The 14,976-nt window shown below is 40.4% G+C and overlaps 2 protein-coding genes across 10 annotated transcripts in view; both read right to left on the bottom strand.

Annotated features, from left to right (window-relative positions):
• Positions 1 to 697: 697 nt before the first annotated feature.
• Positions 698 to 5,044, bottom strand: LOC117477792 (doublesex- and mab-3-related transcription factor B1-like). The gene is made up of 3 exons (XM_034124537.1): positions 4,567 to 5,044; positions 1,422 to 1,657; positions 698 to 1,333 (listed from the first exon to the last, which is right to left on the bottom strand). Exons 1-3 carry the CDS (start codon positions 5,042 to 5,044, stop codon positions 1,199 to 1,201), a joined length of 849 nt encoding a protein of 282 aa, XP_033980428.1. The 3' UTR covers positions 698 to 1,198.
• A 1,453-nt stretch (positions 5,045 to 6,497) lies between these two features.
• The window catches only part of pleca (plectin a), a 116,127-nt gene continuing 107,648 nt past the window's right edge, over positions 6,498 to 14,976 (bottom strand). For all 9 annotated transcript variants that reach the window (XM_034124995.1, XM_034124996.1, XM_034124997.1 and 6 more), the window contains 2 exons: positions 7,517 to 14,511; positions 6,498 to 7,416 (listed from right to left, as the gene is read on the bottom strand). In XM_034124995.1, coding sequence (XP_033980886.1) covers positions 8,308 to 14,511 — 6,204 coding nt within the window. In that variant the 3' untranslated portion in view covers positions 6,498 to 7,416; positions 7,517 to 8,307. The remainder of the gene's footprint in view (positions 7,417 to 7,516; positions 14,512 to 14,976) is intronic.

Here is a 14,976-nt window from a genome sequence, read left to right as displayed (position 1 = left end):
CCCAAAAATACAATTTAAATATTTTGCACTTATTCCACTTATTCCTAGTGTGCCACTGGTTACGGTGCCAGGGGTTGCCGACCCCTGCTCTAAATTATTCAGAGTTACTGACAGCCTGTGGGACACAACAGCAGAGGGTCAGGGAGCTCGAAGAAAATGAAACTCAACTCTAAATGTCTTTTTTTGTTTGAACCCTTTCATTGTTTTAACACACTGTTTTATCTTTTTATTTGCCAAATTTGAATTGCTCAACTGTTTGAGTAGGCGGACAGTCTAACCAGCCTGGTAGCTTCTCTTAAATCATGATTTTCCAGAGAACTGCTGGCACACACCAAGCTTGTACCACAATGTATTGTACTCATGTTGGCACGCCATACAGAAACCCAGGCATACTGACTTTAGTTGGCATGTCTTCATCTGTGAAACTGAAATGTGAAAATATTCTTCACATCCTTCTGCAGTAGTACGGCTGAATGTTACCAGGGGTCATAGGATCATTCAACCTCAGACACCCATATATTAGCATTAGGTTCTTAATAGAGACTATCATGTTATTAGTATGTTACATGTTTTGGTAAAGAAAATATGACACATTAAATGATAGGTCACTGTAAAACCAAATCCCTTAATGTCTTATCTTTTATTTACCTTACATTCCGTACACATTCAAATCTGATGGCAAATGCAATGGATTGTTTTCATGATTAGGGGTCCTAAACTAAAAAGAAAAGAAAAACTACAATATAAATTTAAGGAGAGTCAACTCATATTTCCAGACCTGGACAATAACAGAAAACAGTGTTTATATGACTTTTAAATGTGACTACATTTTAGCTGAGGATAAGTCATTTGTCGCTGGATATGTTGAAGGGGCATGTCAAAATTCGATGCCTTTGTTCCCTCCATTATGGGATTAAATCCTGAACTGCATTAGGATCCAAGTCCTTGCTGTCTTGCATGGAAAAAAGTAGGACAAAATGATGTGAAAAAATGTAACCCAACCAACTTGAAATCCCCTTTACTTTATTATAAAATAAGCAATACAAAATAGGGTGACTTTCATCAGTATTTTTCAACAATGGCACGTTTAAATATGAATATATCACAACCAACAGTGTGCCATTCATGGCAGCAATCTGAACAGGACTGTTGCTAACCAATGAGGAAAATCCTTGATACTTATAAAAAAGTCCACCTTCTATCTCTCTGTGTGTGCTATAGCGTCCTGCTCCGTGTGTTTGGACAGAGGAGGCTGTGGGGGCTGCCTCGACATCAGCCCCTCCTGGAGGGTCTCTGGCAGCGGTTGAAGGGTGAAGAAGACCTGTCTGCAATCCTGACATATTAAACAAGAACATTTATTTTCAGTGCTTTTTAAAAGCAGTTTATTTCACTACAGTATTGGAAGATAAACAGCCACTTACAGCAGCCGGCTCTGCTGGAGGGGGGTAGTGCACAGCGCCCGGAGGGAGGTAGGGGTACATCAGGGGGGGTCCCTGCATGCCATCGTTGTAAAGCCCAGCAGGCATGGGGGGCGGCCAGGGCATGTTGAACAGGAGGTTTGGATATGGAGCATATCTGCCGGGGAAAGGAGCGGACATCCTGAAGGGGAAGTGGCTCATAGGCAGAGTCTGACCAAACTCACCGAAGTAAGGACCATCTGAGAAAAGGTAAGGGTTTATAAGCTTCATTTGGAATATTACATGTTTACTCTAAAGATTCATTTGATTATTTTAGATTGGTGTTTTAGTGTGAGGTAGTTTATACACCATATTATATTTCAGGCATCAATCTATCTAACATGGTAAATCATCATACACAATAACGTAACTAGGGCTGAAACCTGGGATACTGAAACAAATACTGAATTAAATGTTAGAAGTAGACTTTACTTGAGTAAATAGCAATACCAAACTGAAAAAACAATAAGTCAAAGATATGCATTGAAAACCTTGGTTAAACCCATACAGTAGGTTAAATCGTGAGCAAGTATTGTCAGCTAAATAAAAAGTCGAAGTATCAAAAGTAAGCCTATCCATTCCACAACACCGACAAAGACCTGTGAGAGTCTTATCAAAACAGCATCTTTAGTATAGTTGCTGAATTATTATATACATATAATATAATATATACATATATATATATGCTACATGTACGTTTTACTGCTGCATGTGTTTAAGGTTGTGCTCATTTTAAGGTCATATATTGCAGGGTAGTTTAATATACAGGAATGCATGATGCATGTGGTGCCCCTGTGGGATCATCAGTGGAGAGGGTGTGGCTGTGCTGTCTGTGCTGTCTGTGCTGCGTTGGCTGCACTGATTGCAGTGATTCAGGGCACCTGGGTCTGGTGCTCTGCAGCTACTTAAAGCCTCTCTGCTCCTCTCTGTTGGCTCTCTGCTTTCTGATACAGGCACCCGGTTCGGTTGAGTATGTCATTAGTTATTTCAGTTGTTTGACTTTGTGCACCTCAACACCCTCACCCATACATTTTCATGCAATCCTCACCATGCAGTTACATTACTGATACCACTGACGTTCACACCTCATGTTCTTCTTGTGTTACACTTGATTAATTTGGCTAACTTGATTCACTTGCTTTAAATAAACATATTTTGTTAACCGTTGACATGTTGTGTCTCCTCTTTGTTGTGGCCTTTTGAGCCAGGTCATAACACATGACATCATCATTTATAAATGTGTTGCTATAGAGTTAAAGTAAAAGATGTGCCTTCTTAACCCTCGGGTTGTGTTGGAAAGCTGTTACCGTTCATGGTGTTCGCGGGTACATTCTGACCCATGATTTATCTCAGTCCAAAACACTCAAAAAGAATGACTATCATCCAATATTGTTTTATCTACATCATAACTAACTTATTATGCATTCATAACCGTACAATCCTGTAGTCATTTGATTTGATGGCCCCAAAACACATTACATATTTAAGTAACACATTTGATTAAATTCATTCATTATATTCCCTAAAGTGAAGACAGTGGATAATGATGTTATCTGACTATAGACTAATATTAGAATACAATTTTATATTATGAACTATAGTAACTTCTGTGGTGTTACAGGTACAAATGGACCCATATAGATTCATGCTAGAAAAAGGTATAACAAAAATAAGCTTTTGTTGGACAATGTTGTTCATGCCACGCAAGATAAAGTGTGTGTGTGTGCATGTGTGTGTGTGTGTGTGTGCGTGTTTGAGTGCTTATGTGCATGTGTGAGTTCAGGTTCAAGTGTTATAAATGTTATACATTTTTTAACGCTGCTGTGGAGACGGCCCGTTAGTGTACATATTCTTTGAGAAAGGTTGAGTTCCCGTGGGGGGAGGGGGGACAGAGGGGGGACAGACCAGGTGCATGTTGCGAACAAATTATTGTTACAGTGTATGAAGGGGGTGGGGGAGGGGGAGGGGTGTCTAAAGTCAAAGATGGGCCAAATTTGACCCCGAGTCACCCACAACAATGCTGCAAATTATACACCTTTTTTTTTTTAGAGACCTTCAGACTTGGCTAAAATTGTCAAAATCAGTTTTATACTGTTTATATAGCTGTTGAGGATATCATGAAGCCTTGTTCCGATACAAAAAACTAAAGGGTAGTTATTATATATATAATTTTCACTTGGAAAGGGTCACGGGAGACCCGAACACAAATTAAACTATACATTGATGATTGATTGATCTTAGCTGCAGATTCATTTTTGGATTTAATTTATGTTTTTTTAATGTACTATTCTCTTATAACTATTTTGTTTATTAATTATATCAATTTGATGTGTTGTCACTTTACTGTTCTGTGCTATGTTATTCCATTACATTAAATTAGGTTTTAACTTATAGGTTATTAGTGATTTAAAAAAGCAAAAAGAGAGATACTTTTTTCAGCAAACTATCCCTCGTTTTTCGCGCCACTCTCTTGCAACATTTATGTGTGTGCGCGCGCGTGACACTGCAGCTGCATAGCTTGCCCATGAGCTGTCCCACGCAGGAAGCTGCAGGTGTTCCATTCATGGCCGTTAATGCCATCACAAAATTCGAAAGTGTTTTCTCTTACATATCATTTTCAGTAAAACTTGAATAACATTTATCGCGTGTTTAGACAAAACTGTTCCTTTTTTATACAAAATTCTCAAAAATATATTGTTGTACTCGCATAATGCCCATGTAGGCAACATAACTTTTGCTTTAAAGTATGGTCAGCCATTTTATTTATTTTTAAACATTTGTTTTGTTGGTCTAAGAAGTGAAACATTATTCATTGTTTTGTTGTTATTTTAAGAAGTTGGTCTCTTCTGCTGTTCTGTTCAATATTTATCTTACATTGTTTAATTTGTGATTGATGCCGTGTGCTTGAGATAAATGTGGTTTTATTGCTCGATGTTAACTTATCTTTTTTTTTACCTCTGTAAAGCGTCTTTGAGCACATGATAAAGCGCTTGATAAATAAAATGTATTATTTATAATATTATTATTACAGTATCAGCTCAGTGTAGCTAACTTGAAGTTGTTTCAATACACATTTTAAACACAAATCAAGAGATAAAAAAAGACTTACCAAAAGGTGGACATGGTCCTTCTGCACTGGAAGCGAAGGACAGCACCTTCCAGCTGTCCACACCGGACACCTCCTCCCCTCCCGCCGCGGCGGCTCTGCTCCGGGGGTCATGAGGGCTCCAGGCGGTGCTGGCGGCTCGCTCCGGGGCCCCGTCTGACGGAGGACACATTAGTCCGTATGTGCCCGACGGGCGAGCGCCTCCTTCCGGGGCCGAGTTGGTAAAAGTCCCCTCAGCCTGCCGTTTCACCGCACTGGGTGGCTGCTCTTTATTCGGGACTTTCTTCAGATTTCTCTGGACGGCCGTGATCCTGGTCCTCTGTGTGATAAGGTAGCACTTCCAGCACTCACATGTGACGAAAGGACAGGACTTCACATGGCCTTTCTGCGGGACGATGATCCCATGGTGTCGGCACCGGGTGCATTTCGGCTGTCGGCCGGCGGTAGAGGCCACCGGCAGGTGCTCTTTAGATAAGGACATGTTGCCTGTTGTTTGATAACAATAATGCTCTAAATTGCGTCTTAAATTAAATGTTCACCGACTGCGTAGTAAACTGCCTTCTCCAAGTATGAAGGCTGAGGGGGTTCAAATCACGACCCAGTGTGAACTCTGTATAAATGTATCATTTTCATGAGAGACCACTTAAGAGCCTTATTACTATCTATGGCAAGCCGATTTAGCTTATTCATTTCTGGAGGATATAAAAAAATCAATTCTTACTAGTAAGAATGCAAATTCTTGATGTCAAAAATTCAATTCTTACTAGTAATAATGTTTATTTCTGATATCAAAAATGTAATTTTAACTAGTTAGAATGCAAATTCTTGATATCAGAAATTCAATTGTAACTAGTTGTAATGTGTATTTCTGATACCAGAAATGCGATTTTAACTAGTTACAATTACATTTGAACAAGTAAAAATACTAATTTCTAATATCAAGAATTCAATTTCAACTAGTCAAAATGCCAATTGTTGATATCAGAAATTCAATTTCCACAATTCAATTGTAACTATAAATAAAAATTGAATTATAACTAGTAAGAATTACATTTTTGATATAAAAAAATGTGCATTCCATCTAGTTAAAATTCAATTTTTGATATCAGAAATAAACATTATTACTAGTGAGTATTGCATTTTTGATATCAAGAATTTGCATTCTTACTAGTAAGAATAGATTTGTTGATATCCTCCAGAAATGAAGAAAAGCTAAATCGGCTTGCCATAAGCTTGAGCCATTCACAATACAGACCCAGGTCAAACTGCTGTGCTGTTGTTGCCAATTGTAAATCTCCAGGGGGATATGTCGGGACTATTGAAACAGCGATGTCATGGGAGTAGTTTATTTGAGTGTAATGTTTTGCATTTCATGCTAATTCTGCTCCATATTTACGATATTTATTTGAATTTTACATATTGCAGAATTTAAAAAAGCATCATGAGCAGACTGTAAACTATAAATGACCTATTTATATGTATTTAATTCACTTACAGTAAATACATTAAACTTCTGCAAAAGCAATTATTATTATATAGAACATAAACACACTGCCAAGGGATATACCCAATAAGTTCTTTATATACTTTGAGTACATTTGTCTGGTAATACGTCCGTACTTTTACTAATATTACTACTTGTAATGGAGGATTTTTAAGTTTTAATAATTACCTTTACATGAGTAACATACTGTATCTAAATACTTCATTTGTTTACAGATATTCATTGTTTAATTACATTAATTCATTCTCTGATATTCTGCTGCCATATACGGAATGGCAAAATAAGTAGCTTCTTTTTAGACAGTGAAATAATGCAAGGAAACATGGAGCCTCGAGTATAGGTGTTGGTTCTATTCATCTATTATCTGAAATAACCATACTATTACCTATTGTCATCAGATTTAATTGAAAATGAATAAACTTGAGAAACAAACCTTTAATTTCCATCTTTATTTACATAGCGTAAGGTGTTACAATAAAATTCTTTGTCACCATTTTATTATAAATACACCCTTTTCAACAAGGCTTGACAACCGTCATTAAAATACATCCTTCAAACCTTTTGAAACGTAATAATAAAACAAATGCATAAATGGATATAACTATTTTGTTTTTGCACCTTTTTAAATGTTAGTAAAATCATGCAAAGCAGAAATATAGCGTAAGAAAATAAAATGATATAGATCACATGTGTTGCTTTACAAAGGAGATTTAAATCAAAACAAGTATATTGTGTGGAAAATACAAATACTGGGTCTGGTGGCGAAGCTTAAAGATCTTTCTCAAAGAAATGTTTATTCATGGCTTTTAGCAAGTGCACGAGATAATGATCAATGTACAGTACATATTTGACATCGTCTATGTAGGGAAACATTATTCAAATATTCTAAATCTTAGCTATTAAACATTCAAACCATATATTTAAGCCCTGTGTGACGACTATATTTATGACGCTGAAAGGAACTGCAGTGGACTTGATTGTAAAAAGGCTTACCTGATAATACAGTAATCATTCCATTATGGGTAGCATTGCTCTCTCACACATGCATTAGCCAATGTAACCACTGCACCATGTTTACAATACTCCACATCACATTAGAGTGTTTTAGAGTATTTCGCAGGCACTTACAAAGCATGGTTCAAGCCTTTAAATGAGTTTGGATGCAAGTTTCAAAATGGTCAACAGTTAAATGAATCTGATGATCTTCATACAGTATGAGCGAGTGTTTTTCTGTTATGTTGCATACAATCCTTGATGACAGTGCATTTCACAGTCCAAGTGGATGCCACAGGTCTCTGGAAGACATCTGAACAAGGAGCTAGAGACAAACTGAACTGTGAAGACAAAATCTGAAACAGAAAAAAACAAACATTGAACAACAACGTTATGGGCACTAAATATAACATACAAAGAAATCACACTAAAATCAGATATGACAAAGAAACCTACCCTTTTAAAGTGCTCAGAAAGGCAGGGACTTGTTTGTGTTGGTCTTGAGGTTGGATGTGTAACGTCAGGAACTGTCGGATTGTGTTATAATAGGATACATGATTCTTCCATTTATGGTAGATTGCTCTTTGGAGGTTCATTTTGTAAGGTTAGGATGTTGCTGTTACTCCAGGTTATATGACAGACAACTGGGAATGGAGTATATTGGAAGAGTATATGGGGCAGCAGTTTAGTCCAGAAAAAGATCTTGAAGCTTGGCATTCTTAAAGCAGACACTTATAATGTTTTTCATCTTGGGGAGAATCCTTATTCTGCTCTGCAGGGGGTCATTTATCTTTCTTTAACTAACGTTTTTTTTTGCAGAAATATACACATGTACAATATATCTTTTAAAACCCAATTGGTTCTCCTTAACAGTCAGGCTAATGGTAATGAACAGTTTTAGTTATAGTGCACCAAGTACAATATCGTAAATAGAATTTTGTTTGTGGAACAGTAAATGCTTATGGTATTATAAACCAAAAGAATATTATGTGCACTTTTGAAAAAAACAGCTGTTGCATATGCTGCTTACAGTACAGTAATCAGAAAGTCTGAGCATAAACATATGTTAAAGTAAATGAGACAATTACAATAAAGAAATATTTAACTTGTAGAAAATTAAATATTAAAAGTCATGTAACAACCACATGCAGAGCAGAATAATGGTAGTCTTTACTCTACTGAGAAGTATCTGGTGAGCAATGTGGCTTTATAGTGTATCCTTCCCTTGGAAATCATTCCTTTACCCATCAGTATCGGCGGCCATAGCTTGGCGAACTATAGGCAGTGGAAGAGAAAGTCGTTGTTGAACCTGTGGCATCAATGCTGCCTCTCCTGGAGCCTGACCTGGAGCCAGTTCTTGAGCCAGAACGTGACCCAGAGGCGGAGCCTGAGCCGCTGACGCTATAAGGACTGTAAAGGCCTTTGCTGGATTGGGATGAGGCTTCAAGTAATCGCAGGCCTGTCCCTTCCTCTACCATGCTTCTTTCCATAGCATCCTTGTAGGAGATCTTAAGCTTGGTTTTAGGGCATGTAAGGTATTTTGAGTATGCGCTAACATCTCGTAACTTCTGTGCAGTGCGTGCATCTAAGGAGCCTTTCTTCACTGCCTCATCTATGGACACTCTGCTGGTAGCATCTGGTTCAATTAGACCACCAGTGAGATATTGGACCTCAAGGAATCGCTGTCCGGCCTCATAGTACAGCCAGCCTTTCTTTAGAGCTTGGGCTGCTGACATTTTGTCTTTGGTTCTGGGATCCTCAAATCCATTGCACGCCTTCTGGGCTAGACTGATGCGGTCCACCATGACTTTATCCACAAGCCCTTTGTTCATTGCATCTGCAACGGTGAATTTCTCTCCAGTATTTGGGTCGATAATACCTCCTGTGCATGCCTGAGCCTCCAGCAGCCTTTGACCTGTTATATTGTCCACCAGGTTTCTGTGTATGGCCTCTGTGATGGACACCTTCTCCAGGGTTTCTGTGTCTAAGATTCCAGCCACAGGGCCAGTTTCTTCAGTAGGGTCGTTCCATGTGGTTGCTGGGACTTTTATAGAAGGTATTGGGCTCATGGGGTAAGAGGAAGAGGAGCCAAAGGAGGATGTACGTGATCTGCTGCCGCTCGTGTTTCCAGACAGCATGTCTGCAAACTCTGTGATGGACAGCGTTCCTGCACGGTATTGATCCAGAGCTGACTTGTCAATCAGTCCTCTTGAGAGTGCATCATCTATGTCATACTGCCGCCCAGACCTTCTGTCAATGATCATGGATTTCACAACTCCATCAGATGAGGTGATGGTAATTTCCTCCCACTCACACTCCTGCTCTGCGAGCTCCATATAGGTCTGGTGGTCAATGAGCCCTTTCTGGTATGCCTCATACACAGACATCTCTTTGCCCGTCTCTGGATCGACGATGACGACCCTACGCTTGCGGACAGAAGACTTGGATGATGTCTTTCTCTCGCGCTTCTTCTCTTTCAGAAGCAGAAGACTAAGGCCTGTTTCTGGGTCTGTCATACATCTCTCCATCAGCTGCAGGTAGGTGAGATTTTCCTCAGTGTTGGGGTCAAAGAAGCCCTTTGTGTCATCAGAGGGGTCAGTGAGGATTTCATTCATTTCCTCATCAAAGAGGCCACGTTCATATGCTGCTTCAACTGGCAAGCGATGGCTCTCCTGTGGATCAATGATTCCACCCGTAGCAATTTGAGCCTCTAGCAGACGAATGCCATGGTCTTTCAGAATGAGGCCCTTTTTCATGGCCTGGAATAGTGAGATGATCTTGCCAGAATAAGGGTCCTTATAGCCTGTGACTGCTCGTTCAGCTGAGAGGAGCTTATCTTTAAACTCTGGGCCGACAACACTCATCTTAACAGCTTCAATGACATTTAGTTTCAGGTTCTTGATAGGATCAATAACGTATCCTGTGGCGGCTTGAGCCTCAAGGAGCTCAAAGGCAGTCCCTGGTCTGATCATGTTCTTTTTCATTGCCTGGTAGATAGACAGACAGTCTTTGCTAGATTCTACATACACACCAGCAATACAGCTGGTACCCTCCAGGTATTTCTTCACATCTCTGCTGACTTCCTCTACTGAAATAAGACCCTCAGTGAGTTCGTCGTATGTCTTTTGGGTGATTATCTGTGAACGAAGCAGCTGGAGTACAGTGATTTGCTTCCTGAGACCCTTGAAGAGGAGGTTTCTATCTGCCAGTGAAAGCAGTCGCAAATTACTTTCTTTATCAACTCTGCATCTTTTCAGTAGCTGGGCGTAGGACTGTTTTTCATCTGTTGTTGGATCAATGTAACCAAGCACATCTTCAGTAGGTTCAGATATTCTGTCAAGTGTCTCTTTGTTGATGTATCCACGCTGCATGGCAACATCGGTGGGGAGGCGGAAGTAGTATTCAGGATCAATGAATCCACCAGTGGCATTCTGGGCCTCCAAAACCCTCAAGGCATAATCCTCAGGAACAAGGTCTTTTTTCATTGCCTGGAAGAGAGAAATCACTTTCCCGGTGTATGGATCCTTGTAACCTGTAACTGCTCGTTCAGCAGAAAGAAGCTTGTCATGAAGTTCAGGGCCCACAAGCCCCTTGCGTACAGCTTCATCAACTGTAAGGAGTTCATCTTTTACTGGATCAATCATGAATCCTGTTGCTGCTTGTGCCTCGAGGAGATTCAAGGCAACTTCAGGCTTAATCTTTCCATTCTTCATAGCCTGGTAAATGCTGATCTTTGGTGGATTGACTGACAAGATTCCGGCAATACAGCCAGTACCAAAGAGGTATTGTTTGACTGATGGCATTTCCATTACCTCACGAATACTCATCTTTTCTTGTTTTAAGAGATTGTACGTTTGCAAGTCAATAATTCGAGCACTGTATAGCTCCTCAATAGTTATTCTTCTTCTGATGACATCACATGACATGCCCTGCTCTGACTTCAGAGTCTCCCTCTGTTCAACAATTTCAATTATGATGATTAGCATTCTTTCCTTTGTGATTTGCCCAGAGCGATATTGCTCCATGAGGCGCAGTCTCTCTTCTTCTGGAAGCATATTTGAGTTCATTACTTCCCAAATGCTCATGGTCTTTCCTGCAAAACTCTTATGAGGGATCTCAATTTGAGTGTTGGCTAGATCTGTCTGGGCTTGCTCCTCTGTGTACTGATAAGATTTCTCAACAGGAGCAGGAGCTTCAACCTTTGACAGAGGCAGGTAGCACAGACCAGAGGTGGCATCTCTTGCGCATTTCTCAACCAACTGCTTGTAAGTAACACTTTCATTGGTGTTGGGATTAGTGAAGCCTTTAACATCACCTGAGGGTTCATTGAAGGACTTGGACATTTGTTTACTGCAATAGCCACGTTGAATGGCCACATCATTGGGAACACGATGGCTGCTCACTGGATCAATGATACCTCCTGTACTAAACTGAGCCTCCAGGAGAGGAATGGCATGCTCCCTCAGGACAAGCTCTTTCTTCATGGCTTGGAATAGAGAAATCTTACTGCCTGTGTACGGGTCTTTGTATCCAGTCACTGCTTTTTCAGCGGCGAGAAGTTTCTCATGAAGCTCTGGGCCAACAACTCCAACCTTCACAGCATCGTCCACAGAGTATTTTAGATTTTTGACCGGATCAGTTATGAAACCAGTTCCAGCTTGGGCCTCCAGTAGTGCAAGCCCAGTTTCTTGCTGCAAAACCTTCTTCTTCATTGCTTGATATATGCTTAACTTGTCATTTGAATCTTCCATGGTGATACCGTCAACACGGTCTGTGCCCTGCAAGTACTTCCGTACCTTATCAGTTTCACTTATTTCTTTGGGTGTCTTTTTACCCTGTTGGATTTGGTCAAATGTAGCCTTGTCGATGATGTTGGAATCGAGCAAGGAGCTAGCAGTGACTGGTGCTCTCAGGCCTTCAAAACAAGCCTCTTCCTTTGTTTCGTCTCCTTTTTCCTCAACCATTGTTATCACAATCGTTAACAACTTTTCAATTGTAACTTGCCCCGTTCTGTACTGGCGTATCAGCTCTAATCTTTGCACCTCAGTGATGTATTCAGAGTGTATTATCTCCCAAATGGTGACTTTTCTTCCTTTGAAAGGGCCATAGTCCAGTTCCATAGTCGAATGGTTCAAAGCCTCTTTTGTCTTAGCCTCTGCAATCTGTTTTTCTTCTTTTGGCTTAGCAGCTTTCTTTGAAAGATGAAGCAATGGGAGTCCAGTTTCTTTGTCTGTGACACATGTATTCATAAGCTGAGCATAGGTTGAATCCTCTTGCGAGTTAGGATCATAAAACACTTTTGTGTCATCAGTGTTTTTGTTCAATGTCTTACCGATTTCCTCGTCAAAATATCCACGCTTGCAGGCAAGGTCATGAGGGATGCGATAGCTGTTAATAGGGTCAATAATTCCGCCTGTTGACAATTGTGCCTCAAGCAAACGCATGCCATGGTCTTTCTTTATGAGGCCTTTGGTCATGGCTTCAAACAGAGACACCTTCTTTCCTGTATATGGATCTTTGTAGCCACTGACGGCTCTCTCTGCTGACAGAAGACGTTCATGAAGCTCGGGGCCCACAAGACCCGACTTAACAGCTTCATCAACAGTCACCCTCTCATTTTTGACGGGATCAATTACAAAACCAGTCGCTGCTTGGGCTTCAAGAAGGTTCGCCACCGTTTCTGGTGACAGTAATTCTTTCTTCATAGCTTGATAAAACGGCATTTTCTCCTTTGTTGGTTCATTCAAAAGTCCACCAATGCTGGGTGTTCCTTGAAGAGCCTTTTTCACAGGCTCCATCTCAGAGATCTCTTTCACTGTTGTTTTGCCGTTACTCAACTTGTTAAACAAGTCTTTGTTGATAATTTTAGACTCTAACAGCTCACTGGCAGACACTGGCGCCCTCAAACCCATGAACGCATTTTTACTTTCCTTCTCCTTGTCTTCCACAACAGTGATGACAATTTTAAATATTTTCTCTACCGTGATCTTGCCTGTCTTGTACTGGCGAATCAAATCTCTTCTTTGCTCTTCGGTGAAATATTCAGAATTGATGACTTCCCAAATGGTGACAGTTTTGCCTTTGAACCTTCCAAAAGGCACAATGACGTTTGATGTGCTGAACACTTGTTTAGTCTCCAGATCTGTGTATGTTCTCTCACTCTGAGTGGCTTTCTCTGTTACTGGTAATATCAGCAGTCCCGTCTCTGCATCCTTTGTGCATTTCTCAAGCAACTGTTTGTAGGTGAGTGGCTCCTGAGTGCTTGGGTCAATGAATAATTTGCAATCATCACTAGGATCAGTGAGTTTCTTGTTCATGTCTGCATCAAACTGACCCTGCGTGTATGCAGTCTGCAGTTGCACTCTATGGCTATTGATCGGGTCAACGATGCCACCAGTTGCAAGCTGCACATCAAGGAATTTTGTGGCCGGCTCTTTTTCAATAAGGCCCTTCTTCATGGCCTCAAAGAGAGAGATTTTGGCTCCAGTATACGGATCTTTGAAGCCAGTGGCTGCTCGCTCTGCAGAGAGCATCCTGTCATGCAGCTCAGGGCCAATTAACTCGCCTTTAACTGCCTCATCCACAGAGAGAAGTTTATTTTTCACTGGATCTACAATGTACCCGGAAGCAGCTTGAGCTTCCAGAAGCATTGTGGCAGTGTTTGGAGTGATCTTGTTCTCTTTCAAAGCCTGATAGACACTCATTTTCTCTTTGGATGGAGTCAAGATACCTCCCACACAGCTCTGACCCTGAAGGCAAGACTTTACTTTATCGGTCTTTGCGAGGTCTTGCACTGAGACTTTGCCCTTTTTCAATTTGTCCAATTCCTTTTTGGTTAGGACACCAATGTCATGAAGCCTTTCAGCAGGAACCTTCTCTCTTATTCCATCAAACGCAAACGGTGATTCTGCAACTTTCTTCGCTCCGTCCACTTCAACAGAGCCATTGAAGACTGTCTCTGTTGTTCCCACCATGGTCATGGTAACTAACTGCTCTTCAGGGACCACATCAGTCTGCACTTCAATCGTTTTGGAGGCACCCTGTTTGGTTGCACTTTGTTTGGAGGCACCCTCAAGACACTGAAGTTTCTCCCTGAGCTTTTGGTTTTCTGCTCCCAGCTGTTTTTCTTGATCAAGCCTTTTCTTTTCAAGCACTTCCATTTCTGTCTGCTTGTTTTTCATGTCTGCCTCAGCCGCCTTTTGTTTTTTAACCGCCGCATCCATAATGGCCTGTAGTTTCTTTTTCTCCTCTTCCATTAGCTTTCTCTGACGTTCTTGTTCATCTTTGAGAGCTTCGGCCTTCTTCACTTCATCCTCAAACTGTTTCTGGAGTTTCTTTTTCTCATCTTCAACAGCCTTTTCTCTTTTCAACAACAGTTCTCTCTCTGTGATGAAGGACTGCTGTATAATGGCCTTCTGTTGCTCTATTTGTTCTTTTTGGGTGTTCGCCATCTATTTGGAAAGAAGAAGAAACAAATCAGTTACTTGTCAAAGCAAAAAGCACTCAATAATTGCATGTAACAAGCAATATTTAAAGTAATAGTTCAACATTTTTTAAATATGCATTAGATTGAAAGATCCCTTTCGGATGTCTGCATGCTATCTGAAGTAACAGTTAGCGGTTGCTTAGTTTAGCATAGAGGCTGAACATATTCCTAGCCTGGCTCTGTCCAAAGTAAGAAACTGTGATATCAACATCTGATATCTTGCTATCTTTGAACTTGTCAGAGCCAGGATTGTCGTCTCCCCGTTATGCTATATATGAGATATCATGTTTCCATCTAACCCGCTGCAAGTTCAAAAAGTTCTTCAATGTTTTCCCTAGTGACCATTTTAACTCTGTAGTATTGTGTTTTGAATGACATTCATATAAATTGCTGGATGTTAATTTAAGTCTCTGCAATTTACATGAAATGT

This window comes from Trematomus bernacchii, unplaced genomic scaffold, assembly GCF_902827165.1.
Source record: "Trematomus bernacchii unplaced genomic scaffold, fTreBer1.1, whole genome shotgun sequence".
NCBI classification, from domain to species: domain Eukaryota; kingdom Metazoa; phylum Chordata; class Actinopteri; order Perciformes; family Nototheniidae; genus Trematomus; species Trematomus bernacchii.
This window is presented reverse-complemented; position numbering and strand designations above follow the sequence as displayed.